Source organism: Dunckerocampus dactyliophorus, chromosome 8 (genome assembly GCF_027744805.1).
Source record: "Dunckerocampus dactyliophorus isolate RoL2022-P2 chromosome 8, RoL_Ddac_1.1, whole genome shotgun sequence".
In the NCBI taxonomy this organism is placed as follows: domain Eukaryota; kingdom Metazoa; phylum Chordata; class Actinopteri; order Syngnathiformes; family Syngnathidae; genus Dunckerocampus; species Dunckerocampus dactyliophorus.
This window is the reverse complement of record NC_072826.1, coordinates 4,855,776-4,880,812: the sequence shown is the minus strand read 5'-3', so window position 1 is coordinate 4,880,812 and position 25,037 is coordinate 4,855,776. Positions and strand designations below refer to the sequence as shown.

General features: G+C 41.4%; 2 protein-coding genes across 8 annotated transcripts in view; both read right to left on the bottom strand.

Annotated features, from left to right (window-relative positions):
• The window catches only part of erc2 (ELKS/RAB6-interacting/CAST family member 2), a 52,327-nt gene extending 43,088 nt beyond the window's left edge, over nt 1-9,239 (bottom strand). For all 5 annotated transcript variants that reach the window (XM_054784359.1, XM_054784362.1, XM_054784361.1 and 2 more), the window contains exons 1-2: nt 8,428-9,239; nt 1,036-1,863 (exon numbers count right to left, since the gene is read on the bottom strand). In XM_054784359.1, the coding sequence (XP_054640334.1) occupies nt 1,036-1,707 (672 nt within the window). In that variant the 5' untranslated portion in view covers nt 1,708-1,863; nt 8,428-9,239. The remainder of the gene's footprint in view (nt 1-1,035; nt 1,864-8,427) is intronic.
• A 6,181-nt stretch (nt 9,240-15,420) lies between these two features.
• Nucleotides 15,421-25,037, bottom strand: part of bsnb (bassoon (presynaptic cytomatrix protein) b) — an 82,667-nt gene continuing 73,050 nt past the window's right edge. For all 3 annotated transcript variants that reach the window (XM_054783788.1, XM_054783789.1, XM_054783790.1), the window contains exons 12-13: nt 23,911-24,042; nt 15,421-20,393 (exon numbers count right to left, since the gene is read on the bottom strand). The gene's annotated coding sequence lies outside the window, so the exon portion shown is untranslated. The remainder of the gene's footprint in view (nt 20,394-23,910; nt 24,043-25,037) is intronic.

The window sequence follows — 25,037 nt, the reverse complement described above, 5'->3', positions numbered from 1 at the left end:
TAGATCCTTAATAAGATCAGATCACGACTGTCATGTTGTATGGAGGTATTTTGATGAGTGTTTTTGCAGTAGGTCCTTAAAAACAGCAGCACACTCTTGTTATATAGAAGATGTTTTTTTATACACATCACAGCGCTCCTGTCTTACTGCATAGAGAATCTTCGACAAGCATTTTTGCACTGGGTCCTTAAAAATATCAGAGCACTCCTGTCACACCGAGGATCTCTGATTATTGTTTTTGCAGCCAATTCTTAGAAATAGCAAAGCATTAGTGTCATATAGAGGATCTTTGACATAATTGACATAATTGCATTGCTTCTGTTGTAATTAATGACTTTATTAATGAAACTGTTTTTGGGGAGAAAATGTGAGCCTTGTATTGACATTACATAGAAAATAAGAATCAAAGTGAAGGTAGAAGTTGGCGTCCTTAGCTTTCTGAAAATGTGGCGCCCAGAACAATTTATCAGAAAAGCCCTGAGGTCGTCTGTTGCTTCTTCTGGCTACATTTTTATTACCAATTTGCATAATGAGATGAAGCTGACAACCTCCAATATTAGCATGACTGGAGGCTTGGAACCTCCATTAGTGACTTTGCAGCTTATGAGGGAGTCACCTCATGAAAAGACATTTTTGGGCATTTTATGCACTTCTTTCAAGAGATTGTTTTTTTGAAAGGCCACTTAATGGAGGCGGACAGACGATTAGATGAAGTTAAAGACAGAAAGAAGAGAGAATTTGGTGCCCACTCCTGTCAGAAGATGATTTAACTAGGCCATGTTGACACCCCCACACTGAAGATAAAAACATGTTAATATACTGTAAGAATGTGATGTTTTTTGAATGTGCTTGTGGTTTGCGTTGATTGCGAGGGACATGCAAATGATTAAAGCATGTTGTCTGTGCAGGCTTATTGAAAAAGAAATAAGACGTAACTCCTTCCAGAAAGGTCTTAGAAACATGGCACAGAAACAGACGATGATTAAAAAAGACATTCGTGGCGTAAATGGTGATAGGTGAGAGGACCAGTCTCACCTGGTTCTCCTCATGGGTGACCCTCATCTGCTCTTTAAGGATAGATGTGCGTGCCGCCTCCTCCTTCCTCATGATGCGCTCCTTCTTCAGCTCGGGGCTCCAGAAGCTCTTGATGCTGTTGGTGGAGGAGCCCAGCTTACTGTCCTTCAGGTCCAGCTCCCTGCGCAGCATCTCATTCTCCCTCTGCATCTCCCTGAGCTGGGCCTGCATCTCCAGCAGTTCCCCACCACTGCTCCTCACCGCCTGCCTCAGCAGGGCGGAGGGCACCCCCTGGTGGTGGTGGGAGTGCAGCATGGAGATGGAGCCCAGGTCACTGTACGACAGAAGGTCAGCATGGTGCAGCCCCACCGAAGCGATGTTGGGACTGCTACCCATGGCTGTGACGCGGCCCCCGTACATGGCCCGGCTGGTGGCCCGACCCAGAGTGGTGGTGCCTTTGGGGTAGGTAGCCGTGGAGCCCACTCCCTCGTGGTCGCTCAGGTACATGGGCCCCGAAGTGGCGTAGGCAGCGTTGAGAGACTGGATGTTCTCCATGGAGAGCGTCTTGCCCCCCGCGCTGCCCCCGCCCCCGCTGTTGGCCCTCCGATGGCCCAGTCTGGGAGACCGAGGCAGGCGCGGGGAGCGTGCGGGGCTGCTCTCTAAGTGACCAACAGCTCTGGCACTGCCGTACATGTCCCGTGAGTCGGCCGCGTGGCCACCAGAGGGGTCCTTAACGGGGGCACGCTGCAACGATACTGCACAGGCTCGCTGAACTGCACATGGGTGACTTTTATTTGCTGCCGCTGGAGCTGGAGCGCTTCAAACCCGCAGGGAATGACTGGGAGAGACCTGAGAGAGGAAGCACAACATTTTGGATTTGTCAGATGAAAGGCACAGAAAGAAAAACCTGAAACAGAGGAAGTTCTTTTGATGGTGTGGCAGCCTAAAACACATTTGCTCAAGTTCTGTTTGCTGTAGAAAGACACAGAAACATAATTAGGTACGATGATATTTTGCCTTTATATATGTAATAATGCACTCTAGTTTGCTGTCTGAGGCCGGCTTTAAATATTTTGCTATTTAATATTTTGCTCCAGTGGATCTTAGGGGTGTCATGAAACACTCAGTTTACAAGACGAGATGAGATTGGGTCTACGGGAACGAGATGAGACAAGATTTTAACATTACTTTGAAGAAAAGTACAAAGAAAAAATATATGACAATATATTGCAATATACTAATGTAATTTCTGCTTTGTTACACTCTTGTGCACTCTGTGTGTATTCTAGCGGCCCCATCTCCACCCACCGAGACAAAGAGACTGTACGACTGACAAGAGGGCTCACTCCGTTCATGCCGCTGGTGTGATTTTGGCTATTATGAAGAAAACCATGGAAGTTGCTAGATATCAGCTCTTAAAATAAACTCTTATGAACTATATTTCTTATCATCATTATATTTGTCCAAACAAATGTACCTTTACAGTAGTTGTACCGGGCATTAAAATGCATCAATAAACTAAAGAAACAAGGGTGGTGTAATCATTGTTTCCATGCCTGTATATATTTCATCTCAGCTTCGTCATATAGGTGAAAAAGCTTATTATTAATATCAACTTCACTCTTTTCTCTTTTTTCCCATCTTTGCTGTTTTGTTTTTTTTTACATTTTCAAAGTATTTACAATTGCTTCTTATATAATTTTCGTAAATGCTATTTTGTAATATTTTAACTCTATCCCCATAATATTAGAACTTTTTCCCCAACCTAATTTTATAAAAATTACAATTTCTGGTTTGGTTTGTTTCCCATAAGATTATGACTTAAAAAAAATAATGTCTTTTTTCTTTATTATTTCAACTCTGTGCTACTAAAATATGTTTCCTCATAATATTATGTTTTTTTCTCATAAAATTGCTACTTTTTTCTCGTTAGAATACAACTTTTTTCTCTTCATATTTTGGCTTTATTCCTGTAAAATTACAGCTGTTACTTTCCTTTTTTTGGACTTTTCCAACTATTTCAAATTTCTTCTTGTAACTTGTCTTCCCGTGATTGGGACTTTACTCCCATAATATTTTGACTTTATTCTCATAGCATTAGAACTTTTTCCGCAACCTTTTGATCTCCAAAAATTACAACTTTATTCTTTTTTTTTGTTTGTTTCTCTGAATATTACCACTTATAAGAAAAATCACATCTTTTTTCTTGAATATGTCAACTGTATGCTACTGAAATGATGTTATTATTTTATATATATTTGACTAGCTATATTATATTGATTATTATAAAATTACAACTTTTTCTCATTAGATTACAACTTTTTTTTTCTTAATTTTTACTTTATTCTTGTAAAATTACTGCTGAGTTTACATTTGTGTTTTTTTTTTAGTTTTCTTGTTAAATTATATTTTTAGAATGTGCTGTGGGCCAATAAAAAAAAAAAACAGCGTTACTTTGGACACCCCTAGTCATAAGATTATAAAAGTTGATATGTGGATTACATGTATCCGAGCCTGTCTTCCAAAGCATTTTAAACACAACCCATAGGGGGCGCCGCAAACGCCATTTACAGTAATAGGGAAAAAAAATAGGCCCAATAATCAGGGGTACCTAATGAAGTGGCCGGTGTGTGTGCTGTATGTTCAAGTGGCTGACAGGACTTCTCAGCATCACGCTCTCCCTGACATTCATCAAACCCCACTTAAAGCTGCGGAAACGGACAGAAGAGCTTTACAAGCCTTCAGTACCCGAGATAATTAACAAACTAACGCAGTGGATGCCGTAATATCTTTTATCACACATCAGTCTGCTGTGATCATAAACCCACACGCAGCAATTAATAAATGCATGAGATGTTTGCTCCGTCTTTGTTTTACCTTGCCAATCAATCATCCATCTGCAAAGTGTGCTGTAGTTCAATCATTTGGCTGCTTGTCGAGAGAGCACACGTGTTTACTGGCGAATCAAACCTTATTGATCAGCCCACGGATGTGACTCTGATGTTAATCGTCCACTCTTGGCCCACACTGATGTTTAAATCCTGTCTTTACTAAAAAAATAAATAAATTAAAAAGCACCTAATCAAGGAGAAAGCCTACCAAGATATCACACACTCACACACACACACACACACACACACACACACACACACACACACACACAGCAGGCTATAGGAGTAATACAATATCTACAAGCCGGTGCAATAAAATCCAATAATGAAAGCCTGCTAACACAATCAGACTAGTGGTATGTGGCCCAAAGTAACACTCATCACTTATTCAGGGCTCCATAAGTAGCTGGAAATACACTCACAGGACACTTCAACAGGCACACCTGCTCCACCACAGGACATACGGTACTATAGAATTATAGGGACAATACTGTAGAAATGAAACTTGGATACACGTTAGAGTAGTCAGTGTACAGCTTGCATAGCAATACTGGTACACTACCCACTGAAAATGAGCGAACACACAGTCTTTATTGTCTAAACACTGCAGCTGGCAACACAAGTGAGCAGATGCAGTGGTACTTCAGTTAACGTCTGCCCTACTTAACGCGTTTTTCGGTTAACATCCACATATGCTGCCAAAATGTTTGCCTGCCTGGTTGGCGTGCAATATGACGTGTGTACCAAACGGTTGTATTTGTGCCGCTTGGTTTGTTTACGCAACCCTATTTACCTGGCGTTGTTTAAACCCTGTTTACGCGCCCAGGACCAAATCCGGTGATACTCGTGTAACCCATGTCACGTCGAACGTCAACCAGGACCTGTCACATGACTTCAGTCAGCTGACGTGTGGTCCCCTCCTGATTGGGCAATGATGAAATCCCAGCAGGTGCAAGCAATGCTGTGGCTGACGGCTGACGACGACTCCAAAGGGCACACAAGAACCACATGTACCACTTTTACGATATGAATTGTGGATAAACAACTGAGTGGTAAGATGCATTCCCCTTTTATAGGGCCCTACCATTTCAGAATCGCGGGTGAAATCGCAGAATTGGCCAATAAAAACGGAATCTGCTGTTCAGCGCGGATTCTCGCGGAAAGTGACCCCGTGTGGATGAAATGATGTCATCGTGAGAAGAAGGAACTTCTCGTGTGGGGAAGTACTTCCACAGCGGACCATTTTCAGTTGATACTAATTCTATACTGCTGTGCAAGCTGTACACTGACTACTCTAAAGTAGCCAGGCCCACTTTTGTGAGATGCTGTATTCAAGATGTAATCAATCATGCTGGCTAACAAGAAAGGAAATTAATATTTCATGCTTTCATAATGACTCTTTATGCCACCTTGATGTATGTTTCATATATACGGTATATACTGTATGCACTCTATCATAGATTTAGGCTAGCAGCTCATTTACCTGTCAGATTTTTGGATTCGGGAGAGCATGTTGGCCTGGTGGCGATCGATACGCGACCGTCTGCGAGAAACAAAAAAATGGACTTGACCATCCAACATCTGTGGCGGTGACACTTGCGGCTCAGTTGCCATGGCGACCACATCAGGGCTAACAGAGACGAAGCACCTTGGTCGTTGCATGTAACAGAACCTTTCCCAAAGGTGAGGGGGCAGATGATGTGTTGGTGCAGATTCATGCATCCTTGTGTTTTGGGCTTTTTTTTTTTTTTTAAAGACTGATGAGATCACATCTTGGACGAAGTGCAATCAGTGTGGGCTGGAACAGGAGATCAGAAAGGACGCTAAAAATGAATCTGTTGAAAAACGCTCGTATTTCTTCTATCCATTTTACTGCAGTCCCTTTGAGACGCAGCGCTAAATGAAATTCTAATTTACCACACTTGAGCCAGCTCTTATCTTCAATGGTCAGCTTTCCACAGCAGGTCCGCAAAGACAAATTAGCAAAAGAGAAAGAAAAAACACTTTGAGTGAAGTACAAATGCCATTAAATGAGGCTCACGGTGTGCGTTTTCTTGGAGTGTCGTGAAATTAACTGCTTATGGCTAATTCACGTTTGCATAAACGCCATTAACAGCAGAATGTTCTGAACTCCTATTTACTTGCCAGTATCACATCGAGCAGTTTAATGCAGATGTAGCATGCTTCCAAGTATGGTTCATGCTAGGAAAAAAATATAAGACTAAAGATGCACAATATCTTTTTTTCAAGCTGATACCGATAACTTTCTGCTTCTCCAGACTGATACCAATAACTTTTATGTATCTAATTTTTAAATTTAGATTTAAGTGTCATTTGTGCACACCTGGAGATAAGAAGGAGTCAATCAAATTAGGATTTGACCAACTGTACCTGTTGATTTGTCCACATCAAATATCATGACATCAGTACTACCACATCACTACTATCAGGAGAACAAGAGTATAGAGCGGAGAGAGCCACCTGGTGTGGCCCAGCAAGGTGCACTGTATTCGGGCACATACTCCGAGCAGCCGGCTGGCACACTTTTTGCACTTTTCAAACGCTGCTTCTAATTGTGACTTAATTGCCACAATATTTTCACTTTATTCTTGTAATCTAACCTTTTCCCCAATCAAATTTTCCAAAAATTGCAACTTTATTCATTGTTTTTTTTTTGTTTCTCATAATATTACAAAGGAAAAAATAAATGTCCCCATTTACATAATGAGACCTGCATATTAACCAAACTACAGCGACACTGTTATTATTATTTTTATTAACATTGTTCTGCCCAAGAACTACGTTACAGGGGTACTGAAACCTCGCCACACCACACCAGCTAGCTACTAGCCGGCTAGTGACTAGCTTCACCACACACTCGCTCACAATGCCTCAGGCCACTAGCAAAAGGCAACTGGCAAAAGGTACGCCACTGCTGTTGTGTTTTTGAGTTTGGAAAAGTTAACACTAGGTGTAGTGTTCCTTTCTATCTTGCTATGTGAAATCAATGCACCCAGGAAGGAAGTTCCGCTAATGCTTCAAATGAGCCAAATACTGTAAGTATTCCATGTTATCATGAATGTAGCTGTTACTACATGCTCACAGCATGGATATCAAACCATAAAACCTTGTTGGAGCTTTTTGGAGATGTTTTTATAGCGGCCTTTCTAGGCGGAATAGGCGTCTCCCATTACGTGCATTAATAACCTGCCTCTTTTTTATCTGTTTTTATATCTTTAAACGCACAGAAAAGAGAAAGACTTGTGTTCATGTCTCACATAAGGATTGTGGATGATGGGCAACATTCCAAAAATGTGCACTTTTCCTTTAAGGGCGCTTGAGTATAGCAACTAAAAATTGTTTGCAGGCTGGTGTGTACAGATATCGCAATTTTTGTATCAATTTTTGTTGTGCAGCCCTATTTCTTATTAATCTGGAGTCTCTTAAGTAGCTGATTAAACAATATAATCATAATATGACAGTCTTGGTTCAAACAGAAGCTAAATCTGGAACTATTTTTTAACTTATGTGTTCTATAAGTTGTCTAGCTACTACTCCCAGCTATTGATGATATACAGTATCAATGATAATGTATATCAATATAATGTATATCAAAATCATTGATATAACAGAGCAGCTCTCAGTGAGCCAAGTTAGGAGCACATGAAGGAACAAGTCGTGACCACTGGCGCCAGGAGGACACAGATGATACGCTACAAAGATTTCAACACACCGCTGAGTGTCTGGGACTTTTTGATAAAGGCGGGTCCATCCTGACATTTTGCCACGTCCACCGTGTCCAAAAAAACCCAGCAGTGACGGAGAGGAGAGGAAAGGGAATGGAGGGTTGGGGGGACAACCGGTCGAAATGAGACGGCAGCGCTCTTCTTTTGAGGTCAGAGTCTCAGGCAGACAAAGAAGGAAGGACATTTTGCTAAAAATAGCCCCCAATATGGGCTGATAATGGAGTGATTTCACATGAAAAGGAGCACCAGTGTCTTTGCGTGTGCATGGTGCAACATGCAGCCTCCTCATCATGTATTCTACTACTGGAGCCTCAACGCCCCGAATGCTTCCCAGTCAAGGGGGGAAAGGTGATGAGGGACAACAGAGAATGGGACGTGTCTTCATGTCTGACATCCTTTTCCTATTTCAACACGGTCATGTTGCAACACACTGAATTACATGTGATGCAGCATAAGGACCCTGCACTGACAGCTCATCCGGCCTCCATGTTTGATGGCCCCGGCGTGGTGCGCGTCCGTCGAGCCCCTGAACGCAACACCGACATGCATGTCAAGCGTAGGGACGCTAAATACAACCCTTCTTTTGAAACACTGCTGTACCGTTTAGACACAGCGTATAGGACGTCAGTCACCCGCTATCAAGTGAGATCTCACCGGCTCTTCCGAGCGACAACCGACCACGCAAATATGACGCCCCCACCCCACCACCACCAAAAAAAGGACCGTCCAAGTGTCATTCAACACAATCAGGTAGATTTGAAAAAAATCACACTCACCTCCATCGATGTTAATTCCTCTCCTGTGCTGCTACACAGACGGCATCCCGTCGCCTCCATTCAGCCGAGCAGCCTCCCTCAGCATCCTGCGCTGTCATTGGTTCTCTCCTGCACGCCAGCAGCAGCATCATCATCATCACCACTACTGCAAGTGGCAGCTGCATGCATGGGGGGGGGGTTGGGAGGTGTGTGTAAAGGGGTTCACTTCCACATAACCTTGATTGAAATACGCGAAGATAACTTTAAACTCGCAAATGTTTTCAGATTGCATTGATTTCCGTCAAGTGTTTTCCCTAAACCTTGTCTCCTAGGGACCACTTCCTCGCATGCTGTGCGGTATACATGCACCACCCCCAACATGCCGTTTAAAGATGGCTCGTGGCAATCTCTCCACACATTATTAAAGCATAGAAGCAGCTAATCCTGGTGAAGGAGGAGGGAGTTACAAGCCGCCTGTCAGTCTAAACTCCGGGGTATACATTAGAATGTTCTCGTTTCTTTCTCGCTCGAGCTAGTCCACATTATTCCTCAAAGGAAAGCTTGATTGATAAAAAAAAAAACATTATTTCCATCATTGCTTGCAGGAAAAATCCGAAATTTTACCTCCACAAAGGTAGAAGTGATAAGTTTGTTCCTGTGTAAGTCTTGGTTGTTTAAGCGCAGGCTTTCAAAGCACAAGATTTCATAAAAACTACCTATTTTCCACAAAACTTTGTCGAGGAAGAATCCGTTTGGGGTTTTTTGGTGTCTATCCCAATTGCTGAAAGTTTCATTTTGGGTTTAAAACAATCTATGGTGGAAAATGGCGGCCATTGTTTATTAATTTATGGTCCTGTAGTTGTTGGGCAGTTGTCGCTATGTGCAGTACCGCCACCCAGCGGATTGGAGTGGAACAAGTATCAGAGGTGCCACATGGCGTGTTGCGGGGGCGTCAAACTCATTTTCACCATGGGCCGCATAGCAGGCAAGGGTTCCCTCAATTGTGGAACCATGGTCATGTATAATCATGATATTATGACACATTTGATTATTGTCATTTTTACTGTTTTACCAAACAGCTTACATTGAAAACAGTAATGGTGGCCAGCGCAAATTTAAGTACAGTGGCCCCTCGCTCTTTTGGCATTCACCTTTCGCTGGTTTGCTGTTTCGCAGATTTTTTTTTAGTGCTTCTTTTTTTTTATTCCAGCGTATGAACGCTGTTACAGGCCGAGCTGGCCCTTTAAGAAGAATTGCATTGTAGGAAGTTGAGTGTCTCTCTCTGTCTTCCCTCTGCTCTGCACAGCCCATTATTTTCTGTGTCCTGATTGGCTGTAGACCATTGTCAATCAACCTCCTTTGTCCTGCACTGCCGTGTCTCCTGTGTCATCGCTGGCTTGCGTGCGAGCTTGTAAATGAGTCTTGGTTCAAAGGAGGAGGACTGCACTTTCACTTTTTGAGGGAACACTGTATACAACCATTGTATAAGTCTAATAATAATTTAATTAATAACACATCATTACTTTTATATTAATTATTAATTAATAAATAATTTAGAATAATTTAAAATTGGATTTTACAACAGAAAATAATAGCTTTTTGTCAAAATTGACAACAAATGCATTTTTTGTGTCAAGTATATTTTTCATTTTTACATTTTCTTCTAAATATCATATGAATATATTTAAATAAGTAAAAAATAAGTACTTTTTACAATTATATTGAAAATAATAAATAAAATAATAAAAAAAACATAATATAACAAAATTAAAAGATCCAATTAAAAATAATACAATTCAAATATATATACAATTTTTAAAATATAATATTAAAATAACAAAAGAAAGAAGTGCCTTTTTGATGTGCATTATTTCCAGGCTATTGCGGGCCACATGAAATGATATGGTGGGTCGAAGCTGAGTTTGACACCTGTGGCGTATCGGAAGTGAGGAAGCTGATCGAGACTAAACATCTCGCCAGCATCAGATGTCATAGTAACATTTATTTACTACCCACTAAGGGGAAAAAGGGGATTATTTGAGGTGAGGCATTTATTTATTGAAATAGGACACAACATTGTAAATGCCATCTGCCGGAGGGGGGGATCGCTTCCAACTGAGGAACTCGTGTGTCCTTCACAAGTGTTGCAACAAAAAGGTCCCCCTGGCTCCCTGCTGCTCTCCTCCCAAATTACGGAGACTTTCTCCCATGTCTCCTCCTAAACGCTGACGCTAAGTGCGCTTGACAGGGCCCAAAGGAGAAGCATCAGCAATTCTGAGTCGTCAGCCGCACGCACACACACACACACACACACACACACACACACACGCACACACGATCTCTCATGCACGCTCGCGTTACACTTGGTTGGGTTTATGCAGAACGTAAGTGGCAGCACCCTCGTGTCATCAGCGCTCCCAGCAGGGCGTCACAGGTCATACAGATTGTCGGCCTACTTTACTAACGTGTGTGAGCTATGAAATGACATCAGGTTGTGCTGTGAGGACACTCTTTAAAAGTGTCTGTCACTGATAATTCAAATGTTGTGTATTAAATCAATGAGTCGGGCTGAGAAAGCCACTAGAATAATCAGTCTGTGGTCACTCCTTTGGGTTCCACAGTCTGGATTGTGAGCACGTGTGCTCTCTGCTCCCCTCTGGTGGTCTGACTCGATACTCAAACTCATCCAAGTGGCCCTCCGGTCAGTTGGTATGAATGATTTCCACAGCGCCAGAAATATATGAGTCTAAGGACATTCAGTAAGTCATAACAATAGAAGAAGAGGGTGAATGCATGGAGGAACAGTGATTTATTTCAACCCTTCGTCCAGTTTCAGTCAGCGCGTTCCAAAGTTTTTTTAATTGTGTAAAATGTAGAGTGTACAGTGCACAATACTGAGTTCATTTGGAATTTTCTGTCAACTACAATGGCTCAAAATTATACATATAAGATGAATACACTCCTGATTAAAGTGTTAAGAGTAGTTGGAAAATGTGAAGAATGTTCATTTTGCACTGTTGGATCTTAAGGAGGTTCTAAGTAGAGCTTCAAAATGCAAAAAGAAGAAATGTGAGTGAGACAAAAACGCAATTTATTGCAAAGGAGCATTAAAGTGAAATAGGCTGTTCAAAAGTTTAAGAGCACAGCCTTTAAAAGGCAAAATGTTGGCAAAAATGTGGATTGAATGTGATTTAGTGTCAGGTATTCACACTGTCATGATCTCTCGATGTTAAAGGCAAAAAAGCTTTCTCTCTTTGGGATTGTTGAGCTGCATAAGCAAGGCCTCTCGCAGCGCACCATTGCTGCTGAGGTTGGACGCAGTAAGACAGTCATTTCACACTTCTTCAAACATCCTGAGGCTCATGGAACAAAAAAGTCAAGCGGTAGACCCAAAAAAATGAGCCCGAGGATCCCATTGGCTGTCTGTCAAGACACGGGACCATCCTCGACCCAAATGAAGGTTGCTACCGGTGCCGAGTGCAGTCCAATAACCATCAGGCGCCATCTGCCAGAAAAGGATTTTAAGAAAAAAAAACATCATTGGGAATTTGCAGGAGAGCACCAAACACGGGACATTGAAAGGTGGAAGAAAGCTTTATTCTCCCTTGATGGTCCTGATGGCTTCCGACGTTACTGGCATGACAAGGAGGCGATTAATCCTGATTAATGCAGTAGAAAACTGTGATGAACTTTGATGACAATTTTAAGCATTTGCCAAAATGAATAAAAAGGATATCAACATGATGATGGCAATCAGCTTTAAAGCTGAGGCATTGCAGGGTATATTATTTAAATTGCTTTAACCTTATGGAAACTGTCTGTGTGTGTGTGTGTGTGCGTGTGTGTGTACAAAATAGGGATGACTAATCCTAACTTCCATGTATATAATTAATGCCACACTTCCCATCACTATTGGATGAGTCACAGCTGATGGAAATCTTGGGTTAAATCGTGGAGGCGTGGGGGCTTCCATCATGTCTTTCAGGAAACAAATGAGCGCTGGTGGTTGTGGCAGCATGTCATTAATGCAAGGACATGCAGGTCAAGTGAGGAGGCCTCTCCAGACAAGCGCTGGTGTAAGAAAAGCTCTCCAAAAGTGGCCATTTTCCATATCATTTGGATGAACTCTTTTATGTGTCTTCCATCAAAGACTGATGGCTCACATCAACTGATAGCAACATCGCTGTGCGCTACTCCATCGTTTCCATCCTTTCAACTTCCTTTCTTCTCATTTGACCAGTTTTTTTATATGGGAGGGGGGTTGATGTATCTGGGGCAGTCTCTGTGACCTTCCATTAGCAGCAGAATGTGAAGATGACATCTACTTCAAAACGGAGCCCACTCATTATGAGGCATACTTAACCTTCGCAAAGTAGAAAACTACACAAATTTAGAAGCGCCAAAGGCAACGATTCTCAAACATTTCACACAAAGTAAGACCTCCAAAATAGTTTTGCTTTGCGAGTACCACCGTTTTTGCAAACTACAGGAAATTTGAAGCGAGGAAGGAGGAAGGAGTGAGCAAGTGTGGTTCTGAGGAGGGCTAAAGAGGTGTTTGTGAGTTGGGGATACGTGCGGTATACTGTATGGTGTTGGAATGGCACTGCTGTTGATGTGTTCAGGTCAGAATAAAGTTATTAAAGAGTGGTGGATTCTGGTGAGACTCCACACTTCGCTTCTGTCACAATAGAAAGGCGTGGCTTCACACGCCGCACATGTGTTAATGACGGTACCATTTTTAACGTAATTAATGAAATAAAAGGTTATATACAGGTTATATACAGTAATATATTTACAAGTCACAAAAAGGTGCCGCAAAGCATGCTGAGAGCAGGCATCATTTATGTTGTTGGCCATGTTTCTGGCCTCCCGGCATGCCTTTCGCCCGGTACCGGGCTGTGGGTCATTTGGTAAAGAAAAAATAATTTCCATTATTTCATTTTTTACAATGTTTTATTTTGAAAAGTGGTTACTGTTACATCCGTCTCACTTGACGCATGTCCATTGTGCGTGTGCTAACTTTATCTCATGCTGCACAGATAGACTACTACTGTATTTTTACCATTTTTCTTTCACCTCATATTTGGTGTCAAATGCTGATACTATGTGGGAATGCATGAAGGTAAGTTTTGATGACTTATTGAGTGCTAATGTGCACATTTGTCTCAAGTTAATTCATGCTAGCACACTGCCTTTTACCACACACGTCAAACAGCCATGTAATCATCTCTCTGGAAAAACTTGGCTGGAACTTGAACTGGTGGATGGTGGGTCAGCATTCATTTTGTGCTTTTAATGTGATGTTGTTCATGTCTTTGTTTGACACAACACATATTAAATAAGATAAATTAGATCGCTATAATGTACGAAACCCCCCCGGTCCGCGGCAGATTTGTGGGAACACAAGCCGCTCCGTGGGTCAAAAAAGGTTGAGGACTACTGCCTGACGCCACTTGTTTTGTAAAAAGTTAGAGTTCATTTAGTTGTTCTATGTAGTAGTTGCCCGATGTGCGTTTACTTACCTCGTTTGTGTGTTTGCACTGTGATTGTAGTTAATGTTCTGTTACTGAACCACCTGTTTGTTTCCCTTTGTGACAAACTCACTGCCAGATCAGTGTTGGCTCCTGCTTGTGTCTGATCATCTCTAGTGAGATTCAAGATATATAATATTAATTTAAAACAGTGCGGGGGCCGCATTAACTAAACGTTAATGTCAAGTAGGGGGACTCAAAATTTGCTCCCCGAGTCTAACATCCCTATTTTAGTGCATGGGAACAAAAAGCTAGTGGTTTCGCAGCAGTGATGCTGATGATGGTGATGGCAGCCTTTGATAACTTCCTGAAGCCAGCTGCTACCCGGGTGGTGTTGAGGAGCAGGTGTTGATATTTAAAGGGCAGCAGACTCTCAGCATCATAGCAGAGAGAGGATTGGACATCACCGTGATGAATAAAATGCTTTTGCAGGAGGTAAAAATTCCTACTAGAAGAGGATGTTATTTAGTCAAAGCCTACTCTTTAAAAAAAACAACAACAAGGAATCGAGTCAAGGAGACATTTTCTCTCCCCAGGCCTATTTCTTCTCTTGAGACACCTTTGGACTACTAAATGTCTGCACAGGCCTGAGGCCAGTGTGAGGGACACCACAAGAGGGCAGCATACATCTCTACACCCTTTAAAGAAAAAGTGCACTTTTGAAAAAACATTACTCATCGTCCACAATCCTTATGAGACATGAACACACGTCTTTCCCTTTTCTGTGCGTTCTAAAGACAGATAAAAAACAGATAAAAAGAAGGCACGTAATGGGACACACTTATTAAGCCTATTAAGCCTTCTGAAAACATCTCGAAAAAGCGCCAACAACGCTCCATTTACATAATGTGACCAGCATATTAACCAAGCTACAACGACATTGTTGTTATTGTTATTAATATTGTTACTCCCAAGAACTACGTTATTGGGGTAGTGACACCTCGCCACACCACACCGGCTAGCGACTAGCTGGCTAGCGACTATCTTCACCACACACTCGCTCACAACGTCTCAGGCCACTAGTAAAAGGTAACGCTACATATTGGAGCTGCCGCCACTGCTGCTGTGTTTCTGTTTTTGAGTTTGGAAAAGTAAACGATGGGTGTAGCGTTCCTTTCTATCTTGCTATGTGAAATCAATGCACCCAGGAAGGAAGTTCCGCTAATGCTTCAAATGAGCAAAATACTGTATCAGACCATGGATATAAAACCATAAAACCTTGTTGGAGCTTTTTGGAGGTGTTTTAATAGGCCTCTCTAGGCGGAATAGGCGCGTCCCATTACGTGCATTAATTACCTGTGTCTCTTTATTAATCTGTTTTTATATTTTTAGAAGGCACAGAAAAGAGAAAGATGTGTCTTCATGTCAGGATCGTGGATGATGGGCAACATTCCGAAAAAAGTGCACTTTTCCTTCAAGACTAGGACTAAGGAAACATCATATTGCATCATGTTTACGGAAGAAGTGGACACAGAGACGTAAGTACATGACAACATTATATTCCTTTAATGTTTTATTGTTTTTCTGTTTGGAAATTGCAGGGTCAATATTTTCATTGAATCACATTACTGGACATGATGCACCAAAATGTACAAAGCAATTATCATCTTACAGGAATACACTGAATAGAACACAAGGTTTCACAATGGATACACGACTGACGTTTTTCCCATTGCACTTACAACAGTGAATGACATTTTCCAGGTGTTTTGTTTCTTTTTTTTATGCCCTGCTTCTTCCAATAATCACATTCTAGATCATAACCACCGAAACCTCCCAATTGTTGGACAATAAAGGCAATTGTTGCCACGGAGGTTGTTTTTTTTGTTTTTTTTTAAATTGAAACACAATAATAGAATCTCTACACAGACTGGAGTTTTTTTGTTCCACTGTTGTAAACAGTCAGTACATGTCAGCCACATAAAGACTATGCGTAAGCAAATATCATCATCCTTATTACCGTGTTCATAAATGTTCTTTTATACACAAAAAGAAAAGGTTGGCAGCATGTACGGCATGGGGGGGTGCGTACTCCAAACTGAAAAGCTGTACAGTGGAATGATCGTGTATTTACAGTAACAATGTGGATGGCTGAGTGTCACGAGCCTCACTTTCGGCAGATCTGGGAGGCACTGTTACTTAACCTCCGCGTGTCCGCCACCACCACCAGCCACGCTTTGTGCTTTCAACTTAAAAAAAAACACGCACACACAAAAGAAACCAAAAGACCTGATTTGTGAGTGACTGGCTGAACTTTTGCTCTTCTGTCTCCTCCTGCTGCCATGCTGTCATCTAATCATGCACCTTTTCCCCTGCCCGGTGAAAAGAAGCATTCCCCATTCACCGCCCACGCAGGGATGGCGTGACACCCGAATATGTAAATATGTACATTGACACAAAAGTGCTGCCCACATCGCAGCATATAAGACGCTCACTGCAAGCCCAGGTCAGGCAAAACGCTCAAGGAAGTAACAAACAGCCAAGGAAAGCAGCCAAGCAAACCCATGCTAGCAAGCGACGTGACGGTGGACATTTTAAAATCAAAAACAAAACACAACGTAGACACAGTTCACCCTTTGGCAACAAGTCTCTGTGCAGGGGGAGCACAGTTCTTAAAACATGGGGTGTCAAAACTTTGTCCACGGAGGGCCACATACAGATTTTTTTCGGGCTGTCAAAAATAGCACGTTAAATGCAGTAACTCATTTGCTTTACCAATCATGTGAACATTTTTAGTGAAGTACTAGAAATACTTCTGAGGGGCACAGCAAGACCCGCTGCTCGCTGAGAGGAGCGATACTTGCATTTCATTTCAACAATTTAGCGAGAAAGTTGAAGTGTTTTTTTGGGTGCACATTATTTACAGGCTTTCGTGGGCCACATCAAATGATGTGTCGGGTCAGATCTAGCCCCCAGGCCATGAGTTTCACACCTGTGTGTTAGCGCCTCCAAAAGTGCCCAATAAGACCATAAAATGTCACTAGATTTGTTGTTGTTGTTGTTTTAAAAAAATGAATAAATTTAGTGACAAAGTGGCTAAGTTGGCAACACGGATCCTTCCTGCTACATCTTCTTATTCTCTGGCAGTGCAGGTGCGTAGGAGGTGTGGTAAGAAGTGGAGTTACAATGTCATCTACGGTGTGGAGTTGGAAGGACAAGCTACATTCATAGACGGTCCCGTTATAATGTGTTTATGAGCGAGGGCCAACACGGAGCGCCAAATCTATTTGTGGTGTGCCGCCACATTGATATTTTTAGGACAGACATAGCAGCAACACCTAATTCTCTTTTGTAATGCGGGTTGCGTTACAGTTTATATATATAAAAAAAAAAGATTTGTGGCGTTCCAAATTTGGTCATGGCAGCCCGCCACAAATAAATGAATGTGTGGGAAACACTGAAAAACAAAGTACATGCAACGTTGTGATGGGGATTGTATTTCATTTTATAGTTGGACTATATTTATACTAGGGGTGCACAATAATTATCGGGCTGATATTCAAAATAGCTCCGATAACCAATAATTTAAAAAAAAAAATGCTCCAATGAGGCAAGATTACCTTTACTGTGAGGCTGAGCAAATCACCTGTGACGTTAACGGCCTGTCGTAACTTCACCTGAGCTCACTTGTAAACAAACATTCACTTTTCGAGGGAGACATTTTGCGTGCTAGTTGTACCAAATGCAGCGCGATGAGGGGAAAAAAAACAATGAGCACACAAACAACCTTATCAGCCACCTGAAAAGCCAGCACTGCGGCATTTGCAAAAGGTTTGCCAGAGACCTCCGTAGCGGCACACCGGCTGCTTGGAGCATGTGTCCGAATACGGTACACTTTGCTGGGCCACAGCAGGTGGCTCCCTCCCCTCTATACTCTGGTTCTCCTGATAGTAGTGATGTGGTAGTAGTGATGTCATATTTGATTAGGACACATCAACAGGTACAGTTGGTCAAATCCAAACTATTTCCAGTCCTTCTTACCTCCAGGTGTGCACAAACTACACTTAAATGTAAATTTTAAAAAAGTAGATATAAAAAAGTTATCAAATACATAAAAATATACTGCATACAGTGTGTATATATATATATATACTGTATATATATACATATATACACACTCCTTATTCAAATCTTAAGACCAGTTGAAAAACTGCTAGAATTTGCATTTTGCACATTTGGATCTTAATGAGGTTTTAAGTAGGGCTACAATATGCAAACCTAGACGGGGGAGTGAGACAAAAAGCAGACCATCGCTCAAACAATAACTCTCAAAATGTTCTCAGTAGGACTCATTTTTCCTCATCAGAGAATAAAACTTTTTTCCACCTTTGAATGTCCCATGTTTGATGCTCCCTGGCAAAGTCTAAACGGGCAGTTTTGTGGCGTTGAAGGAGACGAGGTCTTTGAATTCGTTTTTTAAACCCTTTTCCTGCAGATGCCGTCTGATGGTTATTGCGCTGCAGTCGGCACCAGTAAGGGCCTTAATGTGGGTCGAAGACCGCCATGTGTCTTGATGGACAGCCAATCTGATCCTCCGGCTCAGCGCAGGTGTGATTTTTTTTGGGTCTACCATTTGACTTTTTTGTTCCATAATGCTCAGGATCTTTAAAAAAAAAAAGTAAAACGACTTTCTTACAATCCGACCACGTTCAAAAAGAGAAAGCTTCTTCGCTTTAGCCATCAGGAGGGCACGACAGTGTGAATGCCTGACAGAAAATGAAAATTTTGCGCAGATTTTGGCTTTTATACTGTAGCCTGTGGTCTTAAACTTGTGATCAGGTGACAAACAACCTATTTAAATTTTTTTTGTGTGTTTAAATTACAAGTTCAAAATGTTTTTTGTCTCACTCCCCCTTCTTGCTTTTGCGTATTGTAGCTCTACTTAAAACCTCATTAAGATCCAAATGTGCAAAATGGTCTTAAGATTTTGATAAGGAGTATATATATATATATATATATATATATATTTATGTATATACAGTATATTTTAATGTATTTGTGGCGGTCCAAATGGATTTATATGAGGATATGGGAAAGACTGATATTTAAAGGAAAAACAACATACATCGCAACGACCCCTAATCCTCTTTTGTGATGCAGTTTGTGTTTGCTTGTCCTAAAAAATGTAAAAATGAGCTTTGACATGCATATGGCCCCCCGGGCCAGACTTTGGACACCCATGTCTGAAAACATGCAAAAACAAAACAACTCTAGTTGTCAAATTCATACATCTTTTGACCTATTTGAGTCCATTTTGTTTTAGGCTTAATCACTTCCCAAATGAGTCATTGCATAGAAGATTGGAACCTCAAGAAAAGGCAGTGGGCCCAGCTTGTTGATCAATCAATAACCATACAGCAGAAAAGGGATGCCAAGTGTATGTGTGTGTGTGTGTGTGTGTGTTTGTTGCACTCAGCATGCTTTTATGCAGCTAACATGCACATGTGGACATCTGGTACGAAGGTTGTAAACCGCTTGACAAACTGTACAACAACAAGCGTTTGATCATTTCCCCGGTGCTAATGTACGCAACATTTATACCATTGTGCTATATACCATTATCTGCATGCTATTGCTCTTTTTTGTCCTTAAATTAAAAAATGATCCGATGCAGGAGAATCGACAAAATAATAATTAAAAAAAAAACAATAAATATAAAGTTTTAGCAAAGAAAAGGACAAAGGTAAAAATATTCCATAAATGCACATATGACAAATGTACATTTGGAAAGATTATGTACATACAGTAGTATACAGCCATGTAAAAAGAAATGACATACGAGGTATAGAAGTAAAAGCAAAACAAAATCAAAAGCGTGAATAAGGCTCTTCTGATGAGGCAAAAATGAAAGGAAAGTAAAAAGATGAGACATGAAAGCTGCACACAGACAATAAGGATGGCTTTGTGATGACCTCTTCATCTGTGTGTGACTCTCACACTGCATCATGGGCACGCTGGCAGTCACTTCCTTTCCTTCAAAACTAAACCAAAACAAAGAAAAAAGCTTCTGAATGGTGGAGGAAGTACACGTATGGGCTTCTTTTTCCTTTTTTCCTATACTTGTGCGTGCATGTACACATTTACACAATGCATTCTGTAGACACACTGAAAAGAAAAAAAAGGAGAAGTAAGAAGACATTCAAAGACAGGGTTTACGTTCCCGAAACTGGAATGTAGAGATCAGAGGAAGCCAGCACTCAGGGTTGAAGTGAAGTCTTTGGGGGTGGAAAAACCTATGAAAACCTTGAAGAATCAGCATCAATGTGGGAGCAAACAGCCTTGCCAGATGTGTAATCCTCAGCCGTGAAGGACATCCAGTAGAGGGCGCTCTCAGGCTTTCCTTTACTATATAAAAAAACATCCAAACAACTCCATCAGTGGGCCTTCAACACTCTTTATGATCCCAGGAGGCTCTCCATGAGGAGGAGGAGCACAAGCCTCCTCATTACTGTCCTCCTGAAAGGCAGACAGAGAGAACATGAAGATTTGTATGTTCGTACTCTCCTATAAAAGCTAAATCAATGACAACAAATCACCCTTCAAGGAAAAGTGCACTCTTTTTTTATTTTGCCCATTAGCCACAATCCTTAAGTGAGACATGAACACACACGTCTGTCTTTGTTATCATGAATGTAGCTGTTACTACATGCTCGCAGCATGGATATAAAACCATAAAACCCTGTTGGAGCTTTTCAGAGGTGTTCTAAAAGCGGCCTTTCTAGGCGGAATCGCCGTGTCCCATCACGTGCATTAATTAGCTGCCTCTTTTTTTATATCTTTACAACGCACAGAAAAGAGAAAGACATGTGTCTTCATGTCTCACATAAGGATTGTGGATGATGGGCAAAATTCAAAGCAAAAGGGCATTTTTCCTTGAGGTGAAAGATGTCTTTTTGGGGATGGTAGCTGACCCTCTGACACGGACCTAACCATCCCTCATGAAGTCAATCAATGAGTGTAAATGACATGTCTTCCAGCCAATGGCAGGCCTGATGGTGTCTGCCGTAATCCAGTGGGAGGATGAGCTGCTTGGCCTGCTGCTCAAAGAGCCACTGAGTCGGGTTTATCCTCACATTCTCCTAATGAGTCTTCAAACTGGCTGCAGACGCACAAATTGACGGAGAGAGAGACAGGCTGACAGCCGAACGAAGGCAACGATCATCCCAGCAGCCAAAATCAAGTGAATTCTAATTCACTTTGCTCCTTAGTGGCTGTGTGCCATTGAGCAGCATTAGTTCATTAGTTCAGTGTAGCATGTAATGAGGCCTGCGTACCATGAGTCATCAATCTGCGAGCCTGCGTGTGCTCTTGTCCTCGTGCGTCTTTGCGTGTGTGACATAAAATCCCAGCCACAATTAGCCTTCTCAGGCTAATTATAACCGCCTTTGCCGGGCCCAGATTATTGGAAGTGAGTGGAGTCACAAGGTAAAGCATCTTAGCGCTCACCTCCCGTGCTCTCGGTTTGGGTCTCATTGCTACGCCAGCCGACAGGGAGGGGGCAAATGTGCACCCATGTCCAAACACTCCAGAACAGAACATTTTAAAGCAAGGATGCTCCGATTGAGTGGCCACCGATTAGTATTGGAGGTTGCCCACAGCTGAAGCTCTTCATGCTGGGTTTGGTTGTGTGCTTTTGCAGACCACCGGTGACTATACTGTAGGAGCCTGTGCGGTTAATTGAGGTGTTAATGGGAGCTTTTACGGTACCCACCTCTATGGTTTTGTACATGGTTTTGAAAATGTAAGTTTTGATGTTGAATTCTGAAAAATACCTCAGCATATTCACAATAAAAATAAGTGCACAAAAAAGCATCCTGGTCAAATGTAATTATGATTCACTCTGGTAATTATTTTGTACAAATTATGTACAGTAATCCCTCGCCACTTCACATGGCTTCACTCTATAAATATATGAATTCATAAATTATGCTTTTTTTTGGTTTAATATAACGTATTAGTAAAAAAATGCATATTTAAACACATTTTATGTATTTTTTGCCTAAATGAAGCATTTTCAAGCATAAAAATGTTTGAATGAAGTAAAATTCAAACATAAGGCATTCAGAAGATGCACTGAAAGAGGTTGTGATAAGTAGCTTGATAGTAGTATTACCACACTGACCACTAGGTGTCAGTAATGTTACATTGATGAGACAATAGCCACCACAGGAACAACTCTCCCAATACGAACATGTGTGAGTCTATATTATGTCTTATTTATGCCTTATATGTCTTGTTTTCTGTTATTATGGCTAATATATTGGGTAATAGGAGTGTAAAGGTGACTATAGGGGTGTTATTTCATGTCTAGAGGGTTCTAATAATGTTAAAAACCATTTTTTGAAGGTCGTAAACAGGTTTTGTATGACGTAACTATGAAAATATTCCATTTATCAATAAGGAATCACTTATCTGTCTGGAACCAATTAATAATTTGATAAACAAGGGGTTACTGTATATGATCATTTATCACGGTTAATTGGTTCCAGACCCGACTGTGATAAGTGAATTTGCGCAAAGTAAGATTTTCTTCTTTGTAAATGGAATATTTTCGTAGTTAGAGCATACCATACCTGTGTACTGCCTTTTAAATATGTTTTTTGTATTATTAAAGCCCTCCAGACATAACACCCCTATAGTCACCTTTACGCTTGTATTATCCAATATGGCAGACATAGTAACGGAAGGTAAGATATCTTAGACATAAATAAGACATAACAGACTCACACGTAAGGATTGACAGCATACTTCCTGTGATGGTTGTTGTCTCATCAATGTAACACTACTGACACCGAGTGACCAGTGTAGAATACTACTCTACTACTACTACTCTACTAATCCCGCTGTTTGGGGTTAAGGTTTGTGGACTCACGATGCACTTCACTGGCTTTATTAACAAGCACGGAACACATGTGCAGTGAACATGAACACAGAAGCGTCCGTCGGCCACAACTCACGCCAGTCACTGCTCTCTTCACACAGCTAACACTCAGCTAAACACAACTGTCTACTCTAGCCGGCTGACGTCACACATGCCACTTCCCACTTACCAATTCCCAGCCACAGATATTACACTACATATGACATATTTTCAATGCCTTATATTTGTCTTTTCATTCATTCAGCCATTTTATACTTGAAAATTTAGGCCACGAATACGTAACATTTGCTTAAATATGCATTTTTTGCTAATAATAGGCCATATTCAACGATGAAACAGCAATCATTTATTAATACGCGTGTCACAGGACATCCGACTCTCGAGACGAGACGATGCATGAGATTGGGTCCACGAGATCGAAAAGTATTTTTAACATTAATTTAAGAAAGGTACAATAAAAAAATCCGACTGGACAAAGTTTTTTATTTTACCGAGTCACAAAACAATGCAGGTGCGTTTTGAAATGTTTATGAGGTGGCTCGGGCATCGGGTCAGGATGCTTCCTGGACGCCTCCCTGGGGAGGTGTTCAGGGCATGTCCCACTGGTAGGCTAGGAACGCCTCGGGATCCGCCGGGAGGAGCTGGATGAAGTAGCTGGGGTGAGGGAAGTCTGGGCTTCTCTACTTAAGGGACCCGACCTTGGATAAGTGGAGGAAGATGGATGGATGGATGCTGATGTATTTTTTCAAATTTATCATCAAAAATAAAATTTTCAGATTCAAATTGTATTTTTTTCCAACTAAAAACTATTGGCCCTAATATAGCCTTATACACCTCCTGCATGTGCCAAAATTGCCAATATTATGCATGAATTATACGCTGAAAAATAAGAAAAAAAAACATGTCAACTAATAAAGTCCTGAATATGCAGCTTTTCCCCACACTAACTTTTAATGGCTTCTTCCTCTTTTCCCATTAAGTTTTGTGGAAAAGTAGTTTTTGCATAATCCTGTTAACACACAAACAACACAACTACTCAGCAGAGGTAATAAGAGAACTACATTTGGCTGAGTTCGAATGACTTTCACTTACCGTTGATGCTGGGATTTGTGTCCTTATAAGGCATCCACTTCATTTTCAGGTCCCCCCGCCCCATTCATCTCCGCTTCAATCGCATACACGTCTGGGAATTCACTGCTGACAAGGCATCCTTTGATTCCACCTCTGTTCAGTCATTTGGGGTAAAGCAAAGGTACCATAGATCAGTCCCAACATACAATCAAACTACTATGAGTCATCACTTGCCCCTGAGTTGACAAAAATGTGTAGACTGTGTGAAAGTACGCCACGCACGGCCACAGCATTAGGTACACCAGCACCATCTGCTACGGTCGTGTGTGTGTTTTTTTTTACTCTCTCATGCAAAGCAACAACACAGTGGCACCTCGATTAAGGTCCGCCCCGGTTAGTGTGTTTTTTTGGTTAACATACAAAAATTTTGCTAACTTGGTTTCCTTCTGCCCGCTTGTTTAGCGTACAAAATACCATACAGTTTGTTTACCCCACCATCTTGGACCATGTGTTTTGTGTTAACATTTTTGGATGTCTGGAATGGATTCATGGGATTTATATTATTTTCAATGGGAAAATTTGCTCTAGTTAGAGTCTGTTTTGGTTTGAGTTGGACTTTCTGGAACGGATTAAGGACCTTAACCAAGGCACCACTGGATATTGTTAACTGTAACTCAAAACAGACCATTATCTTTGTAAAAGCAGGTATATAAACATCCTCTTGCTAAACAAGTCTTTTAATAAGAGTCACTAATAAAGTAACCCCCAATGTATGACATATATGAAGTACGGTTATTGACCATTTATGTTCATACATTTAAAAAAATGACATCATAAAAATTAGTAAAAGCAGGAAGTGTTTCCGGTACGTGACATCTGTTGTGGAATCATCTCCCCAACTCAAACTGGGGGGCAGACACCCTCTCTTCATTTAAAAGTCAACTCAAAACCTACCTGTTTGCTAAAGCATGTAGTTAAAACTGACCCGTGATTCGCTGATATGTATCAGAGACACTTCTCTATGTTCCTTGTACTAAGTCTAAGACTCCTGCTTGATCAACCTGCTATCCCTCTTTTTAACCCAACCGGTCGAGGCAGACGGCCGCCCCACAGAGCCTGGGTTCTGTTCAAGGTTTCTTCCCCAGAGG